At 64.0% G+C, this 20,478-nt stretch overlaps 1 protein-coding gene across 2 annotated transcripts in view; it reads left to right on the top strand.

Annotated features, from left to right (window-relative positions):
- BTBD19 (BTB domain containing 19) overlaps positions 1 to 20,478 on the top strand; it is a 71,313-nt gene that overhangs the window by 45,722 nt on the left and 5,113 nt on the right. The window contains exon 4 of one of the 2 annotated variants that reach the window (XM_074962330.1): positions 2,795 to 2,854. The exons of the other annotated variant lie outside the window; for it this stretch is intronic. Within the exon in view, the coding sequence (XP_074818431.1) occupies positions 2,795 to 2,854 (60 nt within the window). The remainder of the gene's footprint in view (positions 1 to 2,794; positions 2,855 to 20,478) is intronic. 2 annotated transcript variants of the gene reach the window in all.

The following is a 20,478-nucleotide window of genomic DNA, read 5'->3' as shown; positions in this document are numbered from 1 at the left end:
TCTTAGGTCAGCGGGGTGGGGGCAGGACTGAATCACAGCCTGGGGGCAGGTCACCGCCAGCCAGGGGCAGAGCTGGGGCTGGAGCTGAGGCCACCGGACCCATCCTCCAACCTCTTCCCTCACAGCAAAGTGCTAGTGATGGGACCCCAGCGACCGCCGGGGCTGGCGCCTCTCTCAAGGGAAGGGGGTCGGTGCCCTGTGCCCGAATCAGGGTGCCAGGCAGCACGTGGAGCGGGCATTGCGATGGCACCCAAGGAATTGGGCAAGGAGGCTGGCTGTGACTCCCAGCCAGGAGTGGGAGTCAGGGCCACCAGCTACATAGCCACAAACATGCCCTGGCCTGTGTTCCTAAGCTCCCCCACCCCCGCCGGGGTGCCCGGGGTTCCAGCGAGTGGCGGTTCAGTCCGAGGCCTTTAGGACCCGGCACCATAGACTGGTGTTGACCAGCGTTTGGACAGTGGTGCAGCCTGGCGAGTGGCTCAGCCAGGGCAGAACCGTGGGGCAATCGCTCAGGTGAATGGGCCAATGCCCCCCCACGAGCTGCCCATGGGGGGTGAGCCCGGGAGCTCCGGAGCCAGGCGCCCGCAGACAGGAGCAGACTCGTCCTGTTCTGGGCCATGTCGTTCTCAGCCCACTCTCCTCACGCTGCTCCCCGGGCACCTTCCGGTCGTGCGCTGAGGGTGTGGCTGCCCGGGGGTTCGATCTCTCCCCAGGGGCAGAAGTGGGTGTGCAATGGGGTGGGTTGTTTTTAGGGCTGGGATTTGTAAGCACTCTGGGAGGAGGCTGGTTGGAGCCCTGCACCGGCGCCAGGGAGCGGAAGGGGGAGGTTTGACCTGGTCCGTAGCCTAAGGCTGGGCCCAGCCCCGAGGAAGTGCTGCCTCTGTCTTGGTTTGCATGCGTCCCGCGAGCAGCCAAGCTGTGGGGCCATGTCCCCCGTGGGATTTCCCAGCTGGCTGCACAGGGGCGTCCTGGACGTTCTGGGAGAGGAGCCAGAACTGGCTGGAGTCCGGCAAAGGGCCATGGGCCTCACTTGCTAGCTCCCCAGTGGCTGGGCCACTGTCTGGGCCAGGCCCAAGCCAGCTAGGCGTCGCCTTCACCTGGTTCTTTCTGCCAACACCCCACCACACACCTAGTTACCCAGGCAGGGCATCGGGGAAACTGAGGCCCACACACAAGTCCCACAAAATATTATGCAAAGTTCCACTTCGTCACACTGGGGTCGGCCAAGCTGTTCCTCTTCAGTCACCCCCCTCTCCATTAGCAAGGGTCAGAGGTCAGGAACCGCACCAGGCCACCCCACTGGAACGGCACAGCGAGAGCCCCCTGCCCCACCCCCTTTAGTACATCTTGGGGTGGGAGAGCTTTGAAACCCCCTCATTTCCCCCAGCCACAGTGCACCCATCCCTGCTGATGCTGCCTGGCCTCCCACTCTGCCAACCACCCAGCCCAGTGCACGGGGCTCGTGGCTGCGTCTGGGAGCAGCGGCAAGGCCTAGTGGTTAAAGTGAGTGGCTGGGGTTTGTAAGGTGCTTTGAGAGCCCTGCCTGGAGGCTGCACTGGGTGGCAGCTCCGGGTCCCCTCAGCACTGCTGGCTGGTTCCCTGGCGTAGTTTACACCACTGGATCCTCTGCCCAAGGGCCCCGGTGGGAGGCCCAAAGGCAGCAGCACCCCCGCAGGCAGGGCCCGGGACCACTGCCTCGCCTGGGGCTGGGGATCAAACGGTTTGCCTGGAAGTCGGGAGCCGTGTTAGCGCAGCTGTGCCAGGTCTGGTCGCTGGCACCTGCCGGCTGGGCCCGCCAGGGTCCACATCGGCCTCGGAGCAGCCCACCCCCTGCAGGGCTAACTGGTCTGCAATGCTGACGTGGAGCGAAAACCCCCCAAGTCCGAAGGCCAGAGCCTCCGAGTGCCTAACTCCCATTGGAATCAATACCTTAAACACCCTGAAATACAGGCCCCAGTGCTCACGTGGCTTCTTAACCCCAGTGGCACGGGACACACCCCCTGCCTGCCCCGAGCCTGAGAACAATAACTAACCCCCCAGAAACAGCCAGCCGGGTGGGGAGGGTATTAACAGTGAGCAAAGGTGGGGGGCAGGGGAGTTCTTCCTCCAGCGGGGACCTGGGGGCACGGCAGGAGTGGGTGGAACCTGGAGATCAGCTTGGCATGCTGGGATTTCCTCGGAGCGCTCTTGGCTTCCCCAGGACTGGGGTCGGTTCCAGACTGAGCTGATCAGGGCATGTCCCAGATTCAAACTCGGTCCCTTTATTTACATTGGCCCATCGCATTGCATCTGCTCTACACTGGATCCCACATTCTGCCGTTGGCTTGATCACCTGGGAGGAACCAGTCCCTGGGCAGCCCATGCGTGACTCCTTTCAGCCTCCTCTTTCCCTGTCCGTTGTCCTCTGGCTCTTTGTGATGGTTCCCGAGATCCAGGCTGCTGGTGCTTAGTTCACTGACCCCTTAACCTGCCTCAGTGAGCACAACTGTTTCCAGGTTGCGGCTGTGTTCACCACCCTGCCCCTGTCTTCCACAAAATGCAGCCTCCCCCAGGTTCAGTTCCCCACGTCACGCCAGGCCTACACCATGGCACTCCCCCGGATCCACCTGGCAGAGGGGCCCCAGCGAGGGGCTGGGGGCTCCCCCTTCTGCCAGCCTCCCCACAGTGCTGAGTCAGACTGGAACGGTGTGTATCAGAGCCGTGGGGATCTCCTGGCAGCGCTTGGTGTGGGAGGGGGAGTCACGGTGGTTTCTCTGCTCTGCCCCCACGGTCTGTCTCTGTCTGTCTCCTGCAGCTGTGCGTCGAGTTCCTCACGGGCGCGCTGAGCGTGGAGCTGGTCTGCGAGGCGCTGCAGGTGAGTCCCCTCCCTCCCCTTCTGCTGGCTCTGTTCCCAGGAGCTGGCTGGGGCGGGGGCCCGTGGCTGGGATTCCTCCTCCGCTGCTCACACGCACAGTCCCGGACACGTGAGCGGCTCTCTGCCCACGCGCCGTGCCCCGATCCCTGCCAGCTGTGCCCCTCGACAGACAGGGCACATGGCCAGGGGCTGGGTGTTGGTGGCGAGGAGCGGGTTGGCCTCCCCCCTGAAGGATCCACCAGCAGGATCTGGCCCCAGTGTGCGCCCTGCCAGAGGAGGGGGAGGCCGGGCATCTTGGGAGCGCTGGAGCGCAGCAGCCCCTCTCCAAGCCCCGGCATCGATCCACCCTGCGCTGTCCCAGGAGGGAGCCCAGGCCCCATTCAGCCCCCCAGGGGGCCTATTGTGCGGGGGACTCTTTGTACCTGGACACCTGCCCCTAAGGAAGTGAACTGAGCCCTGCTGGCACAAAGGAGCCCAGCCAGGCAGCTGCAGCGTGCAGACAGGCCCCGCGGCCCCTGCACCAGCTGGCCCTTTGTCTGCTGAGCTGGGGTTTTGGTGGAGGGGGGTCGTCCGTGTCTGTCCCCCCGTGGACAGGCTTTGAGCCCTGGCTGGTTGTTTCCCATGGCAGCCGGCCCCCCCGGGAGGAAGCGTGGCCTAGCGGTCAGGTCGTGGACCTGGCAGAGGAGTTAGCGGGGTAGGCTGGTATCGGCCAGGCCTGCGCCATGCGGTGCCGAGTGGGGCATTGTTCTGTGCAGCCAGCTCCTTCCCCTCAGGCTCTGGGGGCTGGGCCCCTTTGATCGGACAAAAGGCCCGGGCTGACTTTGTTTCCTTTGCCCTGATTTGTCCTCGGCAGCTGCTGCTGACTGGCCCAATCCCAAGCGCTGGCTGGGGGATGGGACTAGACCCATCGCGCTGGGTGGGACACAGGCACGGTGGGCAGCAGGGATCCCAGGACGACTTGAGTAGCTCCCCCTGCCATGTGCCAGGTGCTTTGCAGGCCAGTTGGCGACCACATCCCAGCCCCACAGAGCCAGCGTTCTGGATACATCGCCGGCGTGGTGGTGGAGGACCTCTGGGGGAAATCAAGGCCGGGATCCACGCTGCCTGGGCGCTCGGGTGCTGCGGGACGAGCACAGTGTGGAAACCTGGCTGGAGGAGAAGGCAGAGCCCAGCCCCTCAGTGCCAGAATGGAGCAGCTGGACAGCCCTGGGGCAGGCCTGGCCGAGGAGCAGGCTGCCCCGGGGAGTGGATCAGTGCCTAGCTCTGGGCTCTCGGATGTGGCTGTGGCATCCTTTTGCCTCTGCCCTGCCTCATGGGGGTGACAGCGAGTCTGTGCCGGCTGTGGACCGAGGGGCTGAGAATCTCAGGGGCTTGGGGCCGGATTCAGAGCTCACTGGAGTCGAACAGCCTTTGCACCAGGCCTTCTGATGCCAGGCACAAGCCCTGGGCAGCCGGAATAGCCGGATGCAGAGCTCTGCCCCGGGCAGAAGCTCTGGGGACTGCAGGGGGCGGCTTAGGTCCGATTCTGCCCTCACAAAGCCGGGATAAGTCAGGCGTCGCCCTTGGAGCCAGCGGAGTTGCCCCCGGATCAGAGCCGAGCCCTGGAGGCTCAGCGTGCAGATGCAATGTTACCTGCCCTGGGGGGGTGAGGCTTGCCGCTCCAGGCCTGTAGGTCAGCGTGGCACTGGGGGTGGGGGGCAAGGACTGGCCCAGACCGCAGGGCTGAGGGCTGTGCGAGGGAGCTTGCTGGGATGGTGACCAAGTTCCCCACCAGGCCCATTCCCACACAGTCAGTCCCCTGGGCCTGAGCTCTTGTGTGGTGCGGGGCTCTGAGCAGGCGTCGGGGCGGGGTTTCTGCTGCTGAGCACCTGGACCCAGCATGGCCTGTGGCTCTCCACGCTCCTGTTCTCCCCGGGAGAGGCCAGCGCCCGCCCCGCAGCCCGTTGTCCTCGCTGGTTGTGCCTGAGGCCCAAGGAGAATCTGGGCCCCTCCTGGCTTAGCCTGGCCACTCGTAAGCCCGGGGGCAGTCTCTGCACGGCAGGTGATGGCGCGTCGGGGTGATGCACAGGCCCTTGGGGCTCCCTGGCTCTTTGAGCCGCTGTCCGCCTCATCCCCGCTGCCCGGCCTGCTCGCTCAGGGCACAGGAGAACAGCGGGAATTGGCTCGGAGGCCATCCTGGGGTGGGTGTCTGTGAACCTTGCAGCTGCACACGGGGAGACTCGCGCAGCCCAGACGCCGGGGGGAGAACACTGCTGAGGTGGCAGCGTCCGGCGCGCAGAAGCTAGGAGGCGCCGGGATGAATTGCCGCAGCAATTTGAATTCAGCCCCTGGCCTGAGGCCACTGCTTGGCTCAGGGCACAGACGGACAGTGCTCGCGTACAACCCTGCCTGCGATAGCCAGACAGCACTGATTGGATCCCAGCTGCTCCCGAAGGCCTTGCTCTGGATCGGGCTCCCTTGTGCAGGGAGCGGGGGGGCCCTGCCCACAGAGTTTATAATCTCTGGTGCTGAGCGCTCCAGCCTCGGCTGAGTCCCACACATGCAAGGCTGTTAAACTAACTGGCTGGGCACTGGCACAGAGGTAGCAAACCCTGAGCAGGAGCCAGGGCCAGATTTTTTCAAGTGCTCAGCACCCGAAACTGGAGGCAGATTTCCCGAAGAGCCAAGCGTGCGGTGTGGCGCAGTGCCTGGGAGCCGCAGCCCACGCCGCCTCAGTGCGGTGCCCGGAGCAGAACGACGAGCTGGCCAGACTGGAGATGCCCCAGAAGCGTTGAGCTGTGTCTGGACCAGCGGAGAGGCCCTGCGAGTCGATCACCCCGTGCTGGGCTCTCCATTGGCCTGGGTGGCATGATGGGGAGCTCAGTGAAAGGTCTCAGTGCAGTCAGCAGGAGGCCGCCACACTGGCAGGGCACGGGAAGAGCAAGCCAGAGCACAGCAGCGGGGGCGGCCTGCCCTGGGCCCGGTGTTCAGCTCCGGCCGTCTGTCTCGGATCACAGGGAGCAGAGGCGCAGTGGATGCAACCAAGGACCAGCGACAAAATATTGCTCGGGCATGCAGGAGTGAAATCAGGAAGGCCAAATCACACCTGGAGTTGCAGCTAGCAAGGGATGTTAAGAGTAACAAGAAGGGTTTCTTCAGGTATGTGAGCAACAAGAAGAAGGTCAAGGAAAGTGTGGGCCCCTTACTGAATGGGGGAAGCAACCTAGTGACAGAGGATGTGGAAAAAGCTAATGTACTCCATGCTTTTTTTTGCCTCTGTCTTCACGAACAAGGTCAGCTCCCAGACTACTGCACTGGGCAGCACAGCATGGGGAGGAGGTGACCAGCCCTCTGTGGAGAAAGAAGTGGTTTGGGACTATTTAGAAAAGCTGGATGAGCACAAGTCCATGGGGCCGGATGCGTTGCATCCGAGTGCTAAAGGAGTTGGCAGATGTGATTGCAGAGCCATTGGCCATTATCTTTGAAAACTCGTGGTGATTGGGGGAGGTCCCAGATGACTGGAGAGAGGCTAATGTAGTGCCCATCTTTAAAAAAGAGAAGGAGGAGGATCTGGGGAACTACAGGCCAGTCAACCTCACCTCAGTCCCTGGGGAAAAATCATGGAGCAGGTCCTCATGAATCAATTCTGAAGCACTTAGAGGAGAGGAAAGTGATCAGGAATAGTCAGCATGGATTCACCAAGGGCAAGTCATGCCTGACTAACCTAATTGCCTTCTATGATGAGATAACTGGCTCTGTGGATGAGGGGATAGCAGTGGATATGTTGTTCCTTGACTTTAGCAAAACTTTTGATACGTCTCCCACAGTATTCTTGCCAGCAAGTTAAAGAAGTATGGGCTGGATGAATGGACTATAAGGTGGATAGAAAGCTGGCTAGATCATCGGGATCAACGGGTAGTGATCAATGGCTCCATGTCTAGTTGGCAGCCAGTATCAAGTGGAGTGCCCCAAGAGTCGGTCCTGGGGCCGGTTTTGTTCAATATCTTCATTAATAGAATAATGATCCAGAGGATGGTGTGGATTGCACCCTCAGCAAGTTTGCAGATGACACTAAACTGGGAGGAGTGGTAGATACGCTGGAGGGTAGGGATAGGATACCAAGGGACCTAGACAAATTGGAGGATTGGGCCAAAAGAAATCTGATGAGGTTCAACAAGGACAAGTGCAGAGTCCTGCACTTAGGACGGAAGAATCCCATGCACCGCTACAGACTAGGGACCGAATGGCTCGGCAGCAGTTCTGCAGAAAAGGACCTAGGGGTTATGGTGGATGAGAAGCGGATATGAGCCAACAGTATGCCCTTCTTGCCAAGAAGGCCAATGGCATTTTGGGCTGTATAAGTGGGGGCATTGCCAGCAGATCGAGGGCCGTGATCGTTCCCCTCTATTCAGCATTGGTGAGGCCTCATCTGGAGTACTGTGTCCACTACAAGAAGGATGTGGGAAAAATTGGGAAGCGTCCAGCGGTGGGCAACAAAAATGACTAGGGGGCTGGAACACATGACTTATGAGGAGAGGCTGAGGGAACTGGGATTGTTTAGTCTGCGGAAGAGAAGAATGAGGGGGGATTTGATAGCTGCTTTCAACTACCTGGAAGGGGGTTCCAAAGAGGATGGATCTAGTCTGTTCTCAGTGGTAGCAGATGACGGAACGAGGAGTAATGGTCTCAAGTTGCAGTGGGGGAGGTCTAGGTTGGATAGTAGGAAACACTATTTCACTAGGAGGGTGATGAAGCACTGGAATGGGTTACCTGGGGAGGTGGTGGAATCTCCTTCCTTAAAGGTCTTTAAGGTCAGGCTTGACAAAGCCCTGGCTGGGATGATTTGGTTGGGGATTGGACCTGTTTTGAGCAGGGGGTTGGACTAGATGACCTCCTGAGGTCCCTTCCAACCCTGATATTCTATGACTTGGAAAGACCCTCTGTGCGGGACGAGGGGAGAGAGCAGGCCTATGCTGGGAGTAGTTGGATGAGAAGGGCCAGGGCATGGATCAAGGCAAAACATGTATGGAAGGGGAAAGCTGGCCCGGGTATGCGGTGTTCGCCGAAGTCTCGGCAGAGTTCCTGCCACAGACTCCCTAGTGTGTGACCCTGGGCACTACCCATGCTAGTGGGTATCTGCACCTAGGAAGAGCTTTGCTCCTCTGGTGCCAGCTCTTGGGCTGGCGGGTGTGTGATGTGGCATCTGCCACACGCTGGCCTATAATGGGGTTAAAGGACCCTAAGGAGACTGTGCAGAAAGCAGCCAGTAGGAGAGGGGCTGGGAGGAGCAGCCAGTCAGGGCTGGGCAGGGCCTACATAAGAAGAGCTGCTGGGCAGAGCATCTTCAGCTGCTCCCTGGAGGTGGGAGACCTGGCTGCCTGGCAGGAGGAGGAAAGGTGGCACCTTGGACAGAGCAGTGCTGCGTGGGATCAGGGAGAAAGCAAGAGCCCCTGGCTGGCTGCTCAGACAAACACGCTGAGGCCCTGAGATAAGGGCGGAGAAGGTGCTGGAAGCAGCCCAGGGAAATAGACTGCAAAGGTGGAGGGGGTGCAGCATGTGGCTGCTATCTACAGGGTCCCTGGGCTGGGACCCGGAGTAGTGGACGGGCCTGGGTTCCCCCCACTCACCACTGAGGAAGGGGCTGGACTGTCAGACTGTGGTAGTTCCCCACGGAAGTGGGGAGCACTGGGTGGGGCACAGCTGGAGGGCTTTGGCCTGGAGAGGAGGCTGCAGTCCCTGGAACGACATGGGTCAAGGAGGAGAAGTGATGGTGGCGAAAGGTCACCAGAAGGGGGCACTCGGGCTAGCAGAGCTAATCCCCAGGACAGCCGGCAGGAGGCGCTAGCGTGCTGAGTCGCACCCCGTCACAGGGTGGTTTCCTTGAAGCCCCAGCTCCTGGACTCCCATGATCACAGCAGAGGCAGTTTTCATTTAAAAAGAAACAAGTTTCTAGCCCCCGTTACTGCAGAAAACCAGCCGCAAGTGGCTCCGAAAGCAGAAGGCGAAGAGCCCCGGACATGCGTGTTCTCATGGTTTGGGGGGGCCTGCCTCCTTAGGGATGGGGAACCACATTGGTCTGAGCAAGAGACCGGGAGCCAGGAACGTCCTTGGGATTGTGACCCCACTGCAGCCAGAGGGGCGGGGTTCTTAGCCGGTGATTGTCCGCCACGGCTGCACCCCTCTTGGAGAGCTCTGCTGGGCACAGCTGGGTGGTGGTGGGTGTGACGAAGCGAGACTGTTCTTAATGTTCCTCTGAATAGAGTGGGGGTGCCTCAGTTTCCCCTATGCAGTTCTTAAGTATCTAGGTGGTGGGATAAGGGTATATGATCGTTGCAGAGCTCTAGAGGGCAGGTGTGTGCAGGGGTCTGGACACAGAGAATGGCCGACACCCTGTTTCCTGGCAACTGATGGCCTGGCCCTTCCCCCCTGCAAGGTGAGAGCTAAAGGGTTGGAGAAGAAAGGAATCCGGTGACCACCTGGCCCGGGAAAGAGACCAGGTCCAGAGGAGGAGGGGCTGGAGGGAGTTTCAGTTTGGGGCTGGCTGGGGACGTGGAGTGAAGTGCAGACTTGGTTGTCTGGCTCACTGCCCCCCAAAATGGACCCGGCTGAGGGGTCCTGTTCTCTGCACCTACAAGCTCTGTGTTAGACCATGTTCCTGTCGTCTAATAAACCTTCTGTTTTATTGGCTGGCTGAGAGTCACGTCTGACTGCGAAGTTGGGGTGCAGGAGCCTCTGGCTTCCCCAGGAGCCCGCCTGAGCGGACTCGCTGGGGGAAGCGCACGGAGGGGCAGAGGATGCTGAATGCTCCGAGGTCAGACCTAGGAAGGTGGGAGCTTTGTGTCCTGCAGACAGTCTGCTCACAGAAAGGAGACTTCTCTAGAGTCCTGCCTGGCTTCGTGGGGAGCAGCTCCAGAGCATCGCCCAGGGACTCCGTGACAGTGGGATGCCCTTCAGCTGCCCCCACTGGGCATATCAGGGCACCTCCTGCTGGGCACACATCTGTGCCTGTCCCTCGCTGCCCCACGCTGCCTTCCACAGAGCTGCTCCCTGCCGCTGCGCCCGTCACCACCGCGTCTGGGCGCCCCGCCCAAGCAGACCATTGGGGTCCCTCCTGGGAATTCTGGGAGCTCCCTGCAGGCCTCGGCGTGGGGCAGACACATGTGAACAGCCGCGTGTGCCCCACTCAGCGAGCCGGGCAGCTAATAATAGCGCGGTGAGGTCAGCGCCGTTCCCCAGCACTTCCTGTTTTGCTGCAAAGGGCCCTGGCTGCAGGTGGGGGTGGGGTGAGCGCGCCCGGGGCGGCGCGGTAACCTTTGCCGGGGGAGTTCACATCTTGCGCCTGGCGCGCCGGTGACGCACTTGGGACGCCCCCCCGGCTCCCTGCCCCAGGCTCACATCAAAGCAGTGTGCACTGCCCTCCCCCAGCCCCAGCCAGGCTGACGTAACCCTCCAGGCAAGCAGCTCCCCTGGGCATAGGGGCCTCCCCCGCGCTGCCAGCTCAGCTGGGCTCCTAACCCTCCGGCGGGCCAGGGGGCTGGCTGGGGGGTGGAGGAGAGGGATGGCAGAGTCAGGAGCAGGAGACAGGGAATGTGGAAGAGCAAGAGGTGGCTTGGGGCAGGGTAGGGCAGGTCCGGGGGCACCTGGCCCACTCCCCGTGAGGCAGGGCATGGCTGGCAATTCCTCCAGGTCCCTGGCTGACGGCGGGGTCTGTGCCGGTGTTTGTCTGTCCACTGCGCCCACACGTCCGTGGTGCCGAGGGCTGGAGGCGGGACCAGGCTCTGCATCGTGCCATGGCTCTGGCTTGGGGATCCCCTGGGGGCAGCAAGCGCCAGCCCCCTGGGCGATGGTGAGGATGCTGAGAGGGCAGAATGTGCTGCCGGGAGGCTGAGCCGGGCGCATCCCGGGCAGCAGGAGCCAGGGAGGACCTGTGTCACGGAGCCCCCGGGGGATGCTCTGGGACTGCTCCCTACGAAGCCAGGCAGGACTCCGGGGAAGTCTCCTCTCTAGGAGCAGCCTGTCTGCAGGACACACAGCTCACCTGGCTTCCACCTTCCTGGGTCTGACCTCGGAGCATTCAGCATCCTCTGCCCCTCCGTGCGCTTCCCACAGCAAGTCCGCCCAGGCGGGGTCCTGGGGAAGCCAGAGAGTCCTGACCCCCAACTCTGCAGTCAGACGTGACTCTCAGCCAGCCAGTAAAACAGAAGGTTTATTAGACGACAGGAACATGGTCTAACACAGAGCTTGTAGGTGCAGAGAACAGGACCCCTCAGCTGGGTCCATTTTGGGGGGCAGTGAGCCAGACAACCACATCTGCCCTTCACTCCATGTCCCCAGCCAGCCCCAAACTGAAACTCCCTCCAGCCCCCCTTCCTCTGGGCTTTGTCCCTTTCCCGGGCCAGGAAGTCACTGGATTCCTTTGTTCTCCAACCCTTTAGCTCTCACCTTGCAGGGGGGAAGGGCCCAGGCCATCAATGGCCAGGAAACAGGGTGCCTGCCATTCTCTGTGTCCAGACCCCTGCACACACCTGCCCTCTAGGGCTCTGCAACGATCATACACCCTTACCCCACCCCCTAGAAACTTAAGAACTGCATAGGGGAAACTGAGGCATCCCCACACTATTCAGAGGAAACATTAAGAACAAACGGGCCAGACAACCTGGTCGCAGGTCTGCCGTGCAGCACAGCCAGAGCCGCACCCAGACAGCTCAGCCCCAAACCCACAGTCGCTTTCGCCTCTGGTGGCGCCTGGCCCCGCTGAGGGAAATGCCCGCTGGCTGCTCAGCAGGGCCTGGGCCGAGCTGCAGCATCCGTGGCTGGGAAGGGGCCGGCATGGCAGCCAGAGACTGACGGGCGGCGGGCATGGCCCAGCCTGGGGACGGCGTGGCTAGCAGCAGGGTGAGCTCCCCAGCCAGCCCGTCCTGGGCCTCGGCCTTGTGGGCGCTGCCAGTTCATGTCAGCGGGGATGCTGGCTGGAGCGTTAGACGCCGTGAGACAGGGAACTATCCTCCCTTGGCTGGCTGGGCCCCACTGGGCCTGCCCTGGGAGGTGAGCGCCGCTCTCGGTGAGTGTCCCAGCAGGGCCTGGGGGCTCAGCAGCATATGGGACACGAGAGGTGGTGCCAAGGGCCAGGGGAGTCCCAGGGAGCAGTGCCAGACCCTGGCAGGTGTGGGAGGAGAGGGCTCTTGCTGCTGGGCAAGGGGGGACGGGAGGAGCTGCTCCAGCCTCTGTATTGCTGCTGAGACTCAGGGCCGGGGACCCCACCTTTTGGGGGGGTCATTGCCCCCCAAGGCAGGGAGCTGAGCCTCTCATCCTTGGGCCCCTGTGCAGGGGGGCTGCAGGTCCCGGGCAGGTGATGTGGAATGTTCCCAAGGTCAAAACGGGGGCACGTCAACCCCCATGTTTGACACCGAGGGCTGGCAGGCCCCATGGCAGGTTGATCATGTCCAGGCTGAGCCAGGAGCAACCCACCGGTGTCACCCTTTGGCCGAAGAAACCTCAACATGTCCGGCCAGGTCAGCCTCCGGGCCCGATCCTCTGAGCCACTGAGCACCAGGGGGGAGCTGTTCAAGACCTGGCAGGATCAGGCCCTGAATAAAGCCCTCTGGCGGCACTGGGGTGTTCCCCACCCTGCTCAGCTGGGCATTCCCTGCTCTGTCTGGCCACAGGAGCCAGCTGAGCGAGGAGGGGAAACTGAGGCACAAAGCCGCTCCTTGCAGCCGATCTCCAGAGACCTGCTTCGGAGCAGGCTGGCGATGCCATGGCCTTGGGAGATGCACCCCTCCACCTGGGCTGCTTCCGGCTCCCCTACCAGAGCTGAGGTTGCCTCTGCAGGGCGGGGGAGGGCTGAGAGCAGGCACTGACAGAGAGGCAGTGATGCCCAGTGAGTAGAGCACTGGGCTGGCTCTCCAGAGACCTGGCTCCTATTCCTGGATCTCCCACTGGCCTGCTGGGGGAACTTGGTCACGTCATTCCCCCTCCCCATGTCTCAGTTTCCCCTCCCACTCCGTGTTGCAGAGCTCTTTGGGGCAGGGGCTGTCTGTCCCTCTGTACAGCACATGGTGCAGGGGGCCCTGCTCTCAGCTGGGAGCTGGCAGGAAGCCCTGGCTTTGCCGGAGGAGAGTCAGCGAGGGCACCAGGTCTGTGAGGGCAGAGCTGGGGAGGGGAGGGTGGCAGCTTTCCATGGTGCAGGGAGATTTTCCCCCTCGGTCTGCAAGCTGCTCTCGGTCGCTGATTGATTCAGAGAGTGGCTCAGAGCAGGGTTGGCGGCGAGGAGGAGGCCCCGGGCAACATGCTGACGCCGGGGTTTCTGTTCCACCGAAACGCTGCTCCCAATAGCCACGGGGCCTGCGCTGGTGCAATCAGGAGTCGCTCAAAGGGCCTGATTCTCCCCTCGCTGACGCTGGCAGACTGCTGGGTCCCTGATAATGTAGCCATTGGTTCCCAGCCGAGCTGCACCACCCCAGAAGGGGCTCTGTTGCCCGGCACTGCCTGGGTGAGAACTACCCCTCGCGGGCATCATTCCCCCCCACCCGTCCCGCTGACTGAGGAGGGCTGGACATGACCAGCATGGCCGTGAGACACGGACAGGCAGGACTCTGTGCCCTAGAGCTGCCTGGCAGTACCATAGGCCTGGGCCTGGCTCTGGGCCTGGAGATCAGACCCCCTGTGTTGCCCAAATGACCCTGTCGGCTCACAGAGCAGCCAGGCTGACGGTGCCTCGCTGGCCTGCTCTGGCCTGGGCACCGGGCACCACGGGCAGGCCAGAGGGCCAGTGGCTGAGCTGCACCCCCATGAAGAAGGCTCTGCTCCCCCGACAGCTCCTTAGGGAGCCCTTGGAAACTGGCTTTGCCCAGCTCCTTTCTCCCTCTCCCCGAGTCCTGCCCTGGCCCTGCTGGACCAGCTCCCCTGCTGCACCCCCCCATGGTGGCAGCGGGCGCCTGGCTGGGCGCAGGGGGCACCGTGGCAGATTGGAGCGAAGGCCGGCAGCTGAGCCGCCCCGCTGTGGGTCTGCGTCAGCCTGCCCCCTGCCCGGGCCTCAGGCTGGTAGCCGGAGCATGGCATCAGGCTGACAGCACAGCCCCCCGCCTGCCTCGAGGGACCACCCCTTAGGCCCCACTGTTTGCCAGCCACAGAGCCTGGCTTGCCGCGTGTCTGACGCTGGGAGCTGAATTCGATCCATTGTGCCGGGGCTGCGGCAGAGCCGTGCACAGAGCCACACCGCACCCGGCTCGTGGGTCTCCCCAGCTCTGCCGGTGCCCCTCACTCCCGACCCTCAGCCCCCCTGCTCTTCCAGCCTGGGCTCCCCGCCCCCAGCTCTGCCGGTGCCCCTCACTCCCGACCCGCAGCCCCCTGCTATCCCAGCCCGGGGCTCCCCAGCCCAGCTCTGCTGGTGCCCCTCACTCCCGACCCTCAGCCCCCCTGCTCTTCCAGCCTGGGCTCCCCCGCCCCCAGCTCTGCTGGTGCCCCTCACTCCCGACCCGCAGCCCCCCTGCTCTTCCAGCCTGAGCTTCCCCCCCCCAGCTCTGCCGTTACCCCTCACTCCTGACCCGCAGCCCCCCTGCTCTTCCAGCCTGGGCTCCCCTCCCCCAGCTCTGCCGGTGCCCCTCACTCAGGCCAATTAAAATTAAGGGATTGTTGCCTGAAGCAGGGCTCAGAGTTCAGCCTGCCAGGAGCTGCTGGTGCTCAGGGCATGAACTGAGCCGAGAGAAACACTGCCCTGCTCGAGCGTCACCTAGGAACGAGGCGCATTTGTGCGGCCAGAACTGGCCGCTGTTGGGGAGCTGCCCCTGAGCTGGCTGGACCAATGATCGATCTCTTCAGCTACAGCCACCCCCTGTCCTTAGGACGTTGCCTTCTGAGGTTTCTGAGGCCAGCACATTCCACATGGGCTCTTGTTGTGTGTATGGTCATGGCAGGCGTTACCGGGGGGCGCTGACACACAGTCTGCCAAGCGCACGAGCAAGTGCTCAGTCTTGGGCAGACAAGCTGCGGGGTGAGGCCCTGGTTCTGTGCAGAGGCAGCTGAGCAAGCCGCGGCAGCGTTGCTCTCTGCCTTGGGCTCTGATTAGAGTCAAGGCTTGAGGCGGCTGCTCCCTGGGAGCTGGGATTTCCCCGCGTGCTGGTTGTGACCCGCTCTGGTCCAGGCCGGGTGCAGGTGGGTAAATAAGCCAATTGCACTTCAAATAGACCCTGACTCTGCGTCACAGATTTCTCCTGCACTGGGAAGCCACCAGACCCCGGGTGCCTGCTACCACTCAGTGGAGGAGCTGGCGTTTCTGTGCTCCCGGGCTTGCCGCATGCCTCAGTGGGTCTGAGCCGGGCTGGGTGCCTGGTAGCCAATGGAGTCCCGGTGCTGTCAGACCCGGATGGGAGCCCTCCCTGAACAGGCCCTAGCGGAATCCTTTGCACTCATTGTTCTCTCCTCTGGCAGCTTTCCCCCGGCGCCCGGCTCTGTGGTTGCTGTCATACGGCTGGGGCAGGTCTGTCTCAGCAGGGTTTCCCTGGTGCGGGCGGGCGGCTGGCACCACGTGAAACGCTGCTCGGCGGAAAGAAGCAGGAGGGGAAACCGGCATCAGGTGCCCTGGAAAGTGACGGTTGGGCCCCGGCGCGTGGAACAATCCGTCTGGCGGGGGGAGGAGCCGCCCGCAGGGGGGTTCCCCTGGCTCCCCTTCCAGGGCAGGTTCGGCTGCAATGTGCACAGACCCCTCCCACCAGGCCTTGCCACCCGTGCAGGGGAGAGCTGCTCTCACCCTCTGCAGCTGGCTGGGAGCCTGTACGGCACCATTCCCGTCCCTGGGGGTGCAGGGCTTAGGCAGGCCCCAGCTCGGTGCCCCTCCCCCTGCTGTCTGGTCCCATGTCAGTGGCCCCACCGAGGTCCCTGACCTCGACTCTGTCACTCAGTTGTGGAGCAGCCCGTCCCCCCAGCTCCGTGCTGCCCCATGGGTGGGTGGCTCCTGGCGGGAGAGGGTGTGCGGACTGTCAAGGTCTCAGCTACGTGGGGGGAAAACAGCGCCGAAGGTCCCAGGGTAGAGATGGGGCTGGGACCAGACAGGTCTGTGGGCCACCTCTGCCCTGGGCACGGCCCCCAATACCCCTGACAGAGCAGGGTGAGGGATCTTCTGGCCTGGGACAGAGCCAGCCGCCCAGGAATTCCGTCTTTCCAGCAGTGCCAGCAGCTGTGGGGTGATCTGTGGCAGGGGCTGCTGTGTCTCCCTGTCGAGCTGTGGAGCCCAGACCGGGTCTGCACCCAGATGGGGGGCATTTCGCTGTGGGGTGCTCGGGACAGCCACCCTCTCTGAGACTGCGGCTAATGCAGCTGCTGTGGGGTGCCCCCTGTGACGAAGTGGGACTGTTCTTAATGTTTCCTTTGAATATTGTAGGGGTGCCTCAGTTTCCCCTAGGCAGTTCTTAAGTCTCTAGGTAGTGGGATAAGGGGGTGCAATTGTTGCAGAGCACAGGGCCAGGGTACATAAATGGCCGACACCCTGTTTCCTGGCAACTGATGGCCTGGGCCCTTCCCCCTGCAAGGTGAGAGCTAAAGGGTTGGAGAAGAAAGGAATCCGGTGACCACCTGGCCCGGGAAAGAGACCAGGTCCAGAGGAGGAGGGGCTGGAGGGAGTTTCAGTTTGAGGCTGGCTGGGGACGTGGAGTGAAGTGCAGACTTGGTTGTCTGGCTCACTGCCCCCCAAAATGGACCCGGCTGAGGGGTCCTGTTCTCTGCACCTACAAGCTCTGTGTTAGACCATGTTCCTGTCGTCTAATAAACCTTCTGTTTTACTGGCTGGCTGAGAGTCACGTCTGACTGCGAAGTTGGGGTGCAGGAGCCTCTGGCTTCCCCAGGAGCCCGCCTGAGTGGACTCGCTGGGGGAAGCGCACGGAGGGGCAGAGGAGGCTGAATGCTCCGAGGTCAGACCCAGGAAGGTGGAGCCGGGTGAGCTGTGTGTCCTGCAGACAGGCTGCTCCCAGAGAGGAGACTTCCCCAGAGTCCTGCCTGGCTTCGTAGGGAGCAGTCCCAGAGCATTGCCCGGGGACGCCGGGACACCCCCCATCCAGGCCTGGCTCCCTGGAGTCACTCTTGGGGCGTCGCTGGCTGCTAGGACCGATTTTGCAGCTGGAAGGGATTTCACTCAGCGAAGCTGGATCCGTCTGGACAGTGCCCTTGCCCGGAGCGCCCAGGGCCTGGTCTCCCTCGTACGTGTGGGCCCAGGTACCTTTACCTGCTGTCCTTACTGTTCTGCTTGTGCCCAGCTCATGACACCCAAATGTTGTGGTGATGGGCACCCAGGTGAGAGCCCGGCCAGCTGGCCCTCACCAGCCATGCGTGGCAGGCAGCGTTTGGCGGTACTCACCTGGACTCCAGTGCCTCCCCGATGGATGGCACGGATGCCCATTTCCCCGGGTTTGGCTGCAGATGTTCCCTGGCACTGCGGCATGACCTGTGATGGCGCGGCACACAAATAACCCCAGGCTTGGTGCCAGGGCACCTGACCACATCTCAGTGGCACGGAGCCCCCTCCCTGCCCCAGGCAGGGCTGGCAGGGTAGGAGCATCACCACCCAGACAGTCAGCACCCACCCTCCGTTACAGGGCAGCCGGGCACCCCAGCCTGTCAGCTAGGCAGAGGCGGGTGGGGTCTGCTGGGCACGACGGTTCTTGCTGGGCGCCTGCCCACGGCTTTGGGATCAGGGCGTCTGGGCTGCAGAGCTGTTTGCTGAGGGGTGCTGGGCACCGCCGAGAGGCTGGTGGGGGCAGCCCGTCCCTGGGGGCGGGGGAGGGGTTTGGCAGCTGCGGGTGGGGTGAGGTTAGGGCTGCACCGGGGGTCAGGGAGTGCCAGGGCCCAGTCGGAGGGGGTTAACGGTCATGCCATTGTTGGGGGACTGTGGCAGGTGTGTTCGCGGCCGGGCCCCTGGCGCCCTGCTCCCCCCGGTGTGTTCGCGGCCGTGCCGGGCCCCTGGCGCTCTGCTCCCCCCGGTGTGTTCGCGGCCGTGCTGGGCCCCTGGCGCTCTGCTCCCCCCGGTGTGTTCGCGGCCGTGCCCCTGGCGCCCTGCTCCCCCAGGTGTGTTCGCGGCCGTGCCGGGCCCCTGGCGCTCTGCTCCCCCCGGTGGGTTCGCGGCCATGCCGGGCCCCTGGCGCTCTGCTCCCCCCGGTGCGTTCGCGGCCGTGCCGGGCCCCTGGCGCTCTGCTCCCCCTGGTGCGTTCGCGGCCGTGCCGGGCCCCTGGCGCCCTGCTCCCCCCGGTGCGTTCGCGGCCGTGCCGGGCCCCTGGCGCCCTGCTCCCCCCGGTGCGTTCGCGGCCGTGCCGGGCCCCTGGCGCCCTGCTCTCCCCGGTGTGTTCGCGGCCGTGCCGGGCCCCTGGCGCCCTGTTCCCCCCGGTGTGTTCGCGGCCGTGCCGGGCCCTTGGCACTCTGCTCCCCTCGGTGTGTTCGCGGCCGTGCCGGGCCCCTGGCGCCCTGCTCCCCCCGGTGTGTTCGCGGCCGTGCCGGGCCCCTGGCGCTCTGCTCCCCCCGGTGTGTTCGCGGCCGTGCCGGGCCCCTGGCGCCCTGCTCCCCCCGGTGTGTTCGCGGCCGTGCCGGGCCCCTGGCGCTCTGCTCCCCCCGGTGGGTTCGCGGCCGTGCCGGGCCCCTGGCGCGCTGCTCCCCCCGGTGGGTTCGCGGCCGTGCCGGGCCCCTGGCGCTCTGCTCCCCCCGGTGGGTTCGCGGCCGTGCCGGGCCCCTGGCGCGCTGCTCCCCCCGGTGGGTTCGCGGCCGTGCCGGGCCCCTGGCGCTCTGCTCCCCCCGGTGGGTTCGCGGCCGTGCCGGGCCCCTGGCGCCCTGCTCCCCCCGGTGTGTTCGCGGCCGTGCCGGGCCCCTGGCGCCCTGCTCCCCCCGGTGTGTTCGCGGCCGTGCCGGGCCCCTGGCGCCCTGCTCCCCCCGGTGGGTTCGCGGCCGTGCCGGGCCCCTGGCGCCCTGCTCCCCCCGGTGTGTTCGCGGCCGTGCCGGGCCCCTGGCGCTCTGCTCCCCCCGGTGGGTTCGCGGCCGTGCCGGGCCCCTGGCGCCCTGCTCCCCCCGGTGTGTTCGCGGCCGTGCCGGGCCCCTGGCGCTCTGCTCCCCCCGGTGGGTTCGCGGCCGTGCCGGGCCCCTGGCGCTCTGCTCCCCCCGGTGGGTTCGCGGCCGTGCCGGGCCCCTGGCGCCCTGCTCCCCCCGGTGGGTTCGCGGCCGTGCTGGGCCCCTGGCGCTCTGCTCCCCCCGGTGTGTTCGCGGCCGTGCTGACATCGCTGCTGTGGCAAGTCAGGCGTTTCCTGTTTACCCTGCGGCGGGGAGGCCTTTGCCTGGCGGTGTTAGAACTGAAACACTTGCTCGGGCTGTGGTCACCCAGCCCCGGAGCAGGGACAGGAAAAGCGGCCCCGGGGTGGGACTGTTTGTCCTCAAAACAACTGGGCGAACAGTGTGTCACAACAGACGCACACTGCAAGGTACACACACAGGCAGGCACCCACGTGGTTTGTGCCCACGCGCGGGGTGAGATACAGACGTACACACAGAGCCAGGTACACACACAGGCAGGCACGTGACCAGTCACACGCCGACGTACAGGCACGCGTGGCTGGGTACACGCTCAGACACACACGTACATACACACCTGGCTGGGTGCGCCCACGCGCACGGGGGCAGCGTCAGGGTGCGCTCGGCCCCAGCCCGGTTGTTGCTTCCCTTCCAGCCCATGTGGTAGCAAATCGCGCCCTCGGCATGAGCGAGCCACGCGACGCTCTTGCAGAAAACGCCAATGCACGGGTGGGCTGCATTAGCAGAGGCAGTGCGTGCAGGCCCCGGGAGGGGAGGGGAGCGCAGGCCGGGCCCCCGCTGGAGGACGGTGTCCAGCTTTGGTCCCCACCGTATAGCAGGGGTGGAGAGAAACTGAAAGGATCCAGAGGCGAGCGACAGAGACGCTCACGGGGTGGAAGGCAGCCGTGGGAGCAGAGGCTGAGGGAACGGGGTGCATTTAGTGTGGAAAAGGGGAGATTAAGGGGGGACAGGATAGCAGTCTTCAAACACGTGAAAGGCTGCCATAAAAGAGATGGAGAAAAGTTCTTCTCTCTTGCCCCAGAGGGCAGGACAAGAGGCGATGGGTTCAAACAACAGCAGAGCAGATGCAGGTTAAATCTCAGGCCAAACGTCCTAACCAGAAGGCCAGTCGGCCCATGGAGCAGAGGCCTCGGGAAGTCGTGGCATGATGGCAGGTCCTTCGCTGGAGGTTTCCGAGAGGAGACTAGATAATCCTGGCGGTCCCGTCTACCCCTGTGGGTCTATGATTCTACACCCCAGCCCGAGCGTGGGATCCGCGTCCTGCCCCCATCTGCCTGCCCTGCCCCGGGCTGTAGGCAGTGGGCTCCCTGCTGGCAGGGGTGGCGCTATCGTGCGTCGTGCAGCCAGCGTAGGTGCCTGGCGCTAGATGGGAAAGGCAGGGGCCCCCTGGGCGCAGGGGTGTGCCCGGGGGTGGGTACCAGGCCAGCGAGCTGGTTACAGGCATTGGACAGGCTGTGCTGGGGCAGCTGGAGACCTCTCGGCTCACCCTCCCCCACCCAGAGAGACTGTGTCATGGGGGGTGAGGACAGGGGTCGGGGAGCCGGGGTGATGCGGGGGCCTAGACCCAGCAAAGCCACTGCCCTCAC

Source organism: Natator depressus, chromosome 8 (genome assembly GCF_965152275.1).
Source record: "Natator depressus isolate rNatDep1 chromosome 8, rNatDep2.hap1, whole genome shotgun sequence".
NCBI classification, from domain to species: Eukaryota; Metazoa; Chordata; order Testudines; family Cheloniidae; genus Natator; species Natator depressus.
The sequence above is the reverse complement of the archived record's forward strand: the minus strand, read 5'-3'. Positions and strand labels throughout refer to the sequence as shown.